At 35.8% G+C, this 5,602-nt stretch overlaps 1 protein-coding gene across 1 annotated transcript in view; it reads left to right on the top strand.

The window, feature by feature from the left end:
* The window catches only part of LOC109541244 (thiamine transporter 1-like), a 5,094-nt gene extending 2,420 nt beyond the window's left edge, over nt 1-2,674 (top strand). Inside the window, exons 2-3 of the mRNA XM_048670784.1 lie at nt 888-1,092; nt 1,739-2,674. Of these exons, the coding sequence (XP_048526741.1) occupies nt 888-1,092; nt 1,739-2,505 (972 nt within the window). The 3' untranslated portion in view covers nt 2,506-2,674. The remainder of the gene's footprint in view (nt 1-887; nt 1,093-1,738) is intronic.
* The last annotated feature ends 2,928 nt before the right edge of the window (nt 2,675-5,602 follow it).

Raw genomic sequence — 5,602 nt, 5'->3', positions numbered from 1 at the left:
ACACAAATATTTTTAAAATGTGCACCCGATAGGCGTCTGTCGATTCATCAAATAATACTTTGCAAAAAACAAACGGGCTAACCGCAAACGTCCGTACCGTATAGCATGAATAACCCTGTATATACAACCCGATTAAGCTATGCAATAAATCAATTTTAATTTTGTTTTACTCAAAAAAGGTGCGTTGTTGAAAAAAGTCAAGAGACTCAACTAATTTCTCTTCCAAATTGAACAAGAACTTGAAAAATAATATTTAATTTAGAAAAAATCAGTGGTGTAACATTGTTTTTTTTTTAATTGTCTAGAGACGTGCCTGTGTCCACGCCACTGGCGAAACTAAAAACAATTTTTTTATCACAAAACATGTATTGTTGTTAAGTGCCTACGCCTGTAAAATTTCATTAAAATATTCCAGCGGTTTCCGCAATATTAATAATTATAATTTTTTTAAATAAAACTTTGTAGATCGGAAACTATCCACTTTTGGATAAGGCATCTTTGCGCCAATGACCACCATTTGACGTGTAGTAAGTCTCATGTCATCTTTTATCTTGTATTATGTATATGACATCATCTTGTAGTGCTCGAAAAGGTGCCATAAGACCGTATTTCTTATATGATTTGAAATAACTTGAAAAATAAAAAAGAACGAAAATTCGAACAACCACTTTTTTCTAAATATCTTAAAAATTAAATGAAATATGTACTTATTTTTTTGAAAACGCCATGCATATGCTCTCTGATTGTGCAACTTTTGCCTAATTTAACCGACTTCGTATCTCTCACGGTGTTAGAGATCCCCATGCAATGCCTCCTTATCTTGGATATCCTGTACATATCGTTTTTACGGGGTTATTTTCAAGCTAAATTCTTTAAGGATTTCGTAGGTATTTTATGGTGCGTTTATGGCATGTGAAGTTGCTTACTACACCTACATATATGCTAAAGTTGATAAGGATTACTACCAGCAAGTTACCTCTCACACCAGAGCGGCTTTATTGGCTGGAAGATCAATTTCAGGCATTTTGGGTCAAGTCCTAATATCACTTGAAATAATGGATTATCGACAGTTGAACTACATTAGCCTTGGTGGTAAGTCTTCCGAAAAATGTTTTATGTAAGTTGAAATAAAATAATGGGTAAGAAAAAGTTGAGCCTCTTCTATGTAAATCTGATCTTTAAAAATGCTGGAATGTTAATATACTTGATTCACAGCGGAAAAAATAGTAAAGGTAAGTACAGAACAAGTACAGTAGTTACGAGTTTTTAAGACTGCAGTACAGGTGGTCAGTCGAGTCATTTCTTTAAAGGATTTTCTAAAAATCTTTAGGTAGGTGTCGAAGTCGTTGAGAGGATTTGATGCTTACAAGTTATATTTGCGTTGGATAATTTTTTTGCAGTTGGAGGAAGTCTGTGCTTGCAGTGTCTAGTAAATTTTAGTTTTTGGTCTAGTGTTTTCCCTAGGTAGCTTATTTTTTGTCCTGTAGTAGTTCTATTCCCGTCTGCTATTATGGTGGGAGAGTTGTAGTAATTTTGTAATTTGACCCTTACCTTCAAGCGCGGACAAAACTAGAAAACATGTATGTGCAATTATTGAAGCTATCTTGCTATTTGTTGCAGATTGTTTGAACATGTATAAATCGTTCAATCAATCGAGATTATCTAACATCGGCCTCAAATCTTTAGATTGCTAATATTAAATCATCATTAAAACCGAACACTGTTGTTCTTGTTTCAGCGTTAATCGCAGCTACCTTATGGAGTTTACTTCTACCATCAGTAAACAAGTCAATTTACTTCCACCAAGAAAAAACATTGAATTCTTCAAATAAGATGAATATGAAGCTAGCATTCCAAACTATGTGGCAGCATTTCAAGCAAGGGTATGCGAATGTTTACACCCTGAAATGGTCGATATGGTTCTCTTTGTCCACATGCGGATTTATTCAAGTGCAGGTCTACATGCAGCCACTTTGGACTGCAATTGTAAATGATCCAAGTCAACCTATTTACAACGGTGCGGTTGAAGCTGCTTTGACCATAATTGGGTTTCTTGGAGCTCTCGCGGCTGGTGTTTTAAAAGTAAATTGGCAGAAACGAGGAGAAATTATTCTTGCGAGCTGCTCCTTGATACAGGGTGCAATAATGCTCATTTGCGCACGTGCCGAATATGTCATTATCAGCTACGTTTTCTATGTATTATTTGGAGCATTGTACCACTTTGTTATTACAATAGCCAGCAGTGAAATAGCTAAGCATATTGAAGCAGACAGCTATGGGCTGATATTCGGTATAAATACATTTGGAGCGCTAGCGTTTCAAGCGATTCTTACAATGGTTGTTGTGACTAGTGGTATAGGATTTGGGTTACCGGCCAGATCTCAGTTTGTTGTGTATGGTTTATTTCATATAGTTTTAGGAGTTATTTTTGTGTTATTCAAATGTGTCAGTTTTTTTACACACACGACAAATAAGACGTCGACCCAATCTATTACTAGCCACTGAATATGAGACATGCTTGAAATATATCAGAATAGCTCTATTTGGTTGATTACAAACACTATAAATTTCCGTTTGTTTTAAGTATGACTAAATAATTGTTTCTATTGGTATGCAATAGCATTAATTGATGTGATATTAATAGTATAACTAATTAAATATATTTCAATTTAAATATTCTTTTTTAATGCTGTTTATGGTGAGCCATTTTCAATATATTGTATTTGTTGAAAATACGGTAAATATGGTGCTACCCGTGCATACAGGGTGTCTCACGGTCCGCGTCCATTCGAATATTTCGGGACGTAATGCGATTTGCATCGTGCAAATTTAGATAATGGCATTTTCGGAGACGCTCTCTTCAGATGTAATAACAGGAACATTATGCGACTTCGGGTTATACCGGAAGTTGTTTCAAACCTCCCTAGTTTAAATGGAACACCCTGCATAATGTTTTTGCTTGTGTTCCTTTCTTTATTTCCAATAAATTTCATGAAAAGTTTTTCTACCTTACTCTATTTTTTCTGCTTCTTAGCAAAATATAGTTTTTCTCAAATTTTTATCATTATCTGGGTGTCGCTTAAAATTGAATATCTTTTCAAAGAAAGAAGAGCCAAACTCAAAATCCCAGTTGCAAAATTAGGTAGTATTGGGCTCGATAATGAATTATCGGAAATAGAAATCCATGCAGATATACTAAAGTGGACAAATTATTTTGACCTAATAAAGCCATGAATATAAAACACCCAGTACACTAGCGAAAAATTAAAACTATTTCCGCTTATCTCAATCCATCCATACTATTCTCGCAAATATAGACAATAATTCAAGCAAATTTAAGGTTTTAATACAACAAAGACCTAAAAGAATCGAATGTTTCCCAATAATGAGGTAAGTTTTTTAAATGGTTTACTCTGCCAAAATGAAAGGTTTTTTTCCTCAAGAACTAATGAATGTTTTAACGCTTTATAAATTACAGTTTTTGTACAACATATTTTAATTGTAAATTGGTGTTGGTAGTGTGTATCAATTTTAAATCTTTTATTTCACACTTTGACTGAAATCCAGGAAAACATAAATATAATAGTTATTTCCTTTATATATTTTATATATTTTTAATATCTTTTATAAATACCAAAACTACTCCTCTTTGGAATTATTGTAAACATACTAGGGGTCGCGAGAAATGTTGGTGACAACACATTGCGATTATCGCCACTGGAGTTGCGACTTTGGCCGACAAATGAGCTCGGCAGGGGCAACAATGGTTACGGAAATCTTCTCACACTGTTTGTGTTACTCTGTCAACCAGTCTCTGAAGTCCCTCTGCCGTGTCCGCTACCAGAACTGCATCATCCGCGTATCTTATGTTATTTATGCGCGTTCCATCAAAGTAAATGCCGTCCTCCCCATCCTCCAAGGCTTCCCTAAACAGTCCTTTCGAGTACACATTGAAGAGGAGGTACACACAGAGAGGGCATTTTCCAATCGAACGTATGCTCTTTGACTCCAGTGCAGACTAAAAATGATTCGGAGATCTTTGTCATCCAGTCCCGATTGACTCCAAGTGTCTAGCAACTTGCTGTGATTTACACTGCCAAAGGCCTTCTCGAAGTCAATTAAGCAGGCAAAGACATCACTGAATAGTGCTTCTCTTGTTCCCAGTCCATTCCTAAACCCAAGCTGTGTGTCGCCTATAGGGATGACACGAAATACTTGTCACAGGTATTTTGGAACATATATCGATATGGAACAGTCGGTACCTGTGACCGATATTTAAAATAACATGTGATTTGAAATAATAGGGCTCGCCTACGATGCTGGTCAGGACCAGTACAAGATGGTATTTCAATATTTCAACAAAGCAAAAATACCTGCCTTTGTGCCTTTTGATTCCCCGCGGCGATGTCAATTGGCCTGAGTTTTAGTGAAAGGAGATATTTCATTCTCGTGAAGTGGTAAGGTTTTGTATGTATGGGAGTGGGACGTGCACCCATGATTCGGCAAACAGCAATATTCAATGATCAGAAAATGTCGGGAACAGCAGTAACAGCCGTCTCCGATATTTTCTTTAATGTGACCAGGCCTGTGAGGCACAGGCATAATAGGCTGTGACTGACTGTTTTTTCGAAATTCTGAGCTGTTTCTTGTCCTTGAAACTTGATCTTTTTCGACCAATAGCACTGCTTCTGAAATAAAATAGCATTTGTTGCATCTGCCCAGTGGAGTAGTGGACGAACTACATTTAAATTTGAACAGGCTCTATTTACCTAGTCTGGACATGTTTCACTATTTGTTTATATCAAACATAGCTGAAGTATTAAATGGCCAATTTTCAATTAAGCGATAAGATGAATTGTAGTCAGTGATTAGCATGAAAATAGAATATTTTTCGCATTTTCCAGCCCTTAAGTGGGAAAGATAAAAAATGTGGTCACCTTTTTTTGAGTGCAAATAAAGCTTCGATAAAATGGTAAAACGTTACTCATGAAAAATGTTATGACTTTTTTTTGACCATCAGCCCTTGCAAACATAAAGGAATTCGGTCTTCGGTCATAATTTATTGCTGACCCAGCAAATTCGCACCCAAATTACTAGGAAGTGGCGTAGATATTCTTCAATGGAACAATTAGTACAGGCGGATTAGATTAGATTTTTTCCGGGCACTAAATAGATGAATGTAAAATTTTTTTAAATTAATTTGGTTTTGCTTCCAAAAATCTCACTATAACTTTTTTTGAAGGTGTTTGTATACTTTATAAGTGGTATAAATTTTAGTTCCAAATATTCATAACTTTTTGTTCATTCCTATTTGTTATGTAAAAGGGCTCTTACCAGATTCTAAAAAATTTTTCTTGAGACGTCGGAGAGACTTCTCTGAGGCTGTATTTAACTCGTAAAGAGTTATACTATAACGTACAGTAAATGAAAATTTTATCAGACTATGAAGGCTTTCACGGCCGGTCAGATTACATTTAGGAATGTTTTCCGGGCTTTGAAGCCGTGGTCTATCGAAATTTCTTCCTGACGTTTCGTCCACAACTGCGGTGGACATTTTCAAAGGCGTTGGCAAAACTCAAAAAATCAGAAGCACTCCCACCAA

This window comes from Dendroctonus ponderosae, unplaced genomic scaffold (genome assembly GCF_020466585.1).
Source record: "Dendroctonus ponderosae isolate FM_Combo_2020 unplaced genomic scaffold, Dpon_F_20191213v2 Dpon_F_20191213_1, whole genome shotgun sequence".
NCBI lineage: Eukaryota > Metazoa > Arthropoda > Insecta > Coleoptera > Curculionidae > Dendroctonus > Dendroctonus ponderosae.
This window is presented reverse-complemented; position numbering and strand designations above follow the sequence as displayed.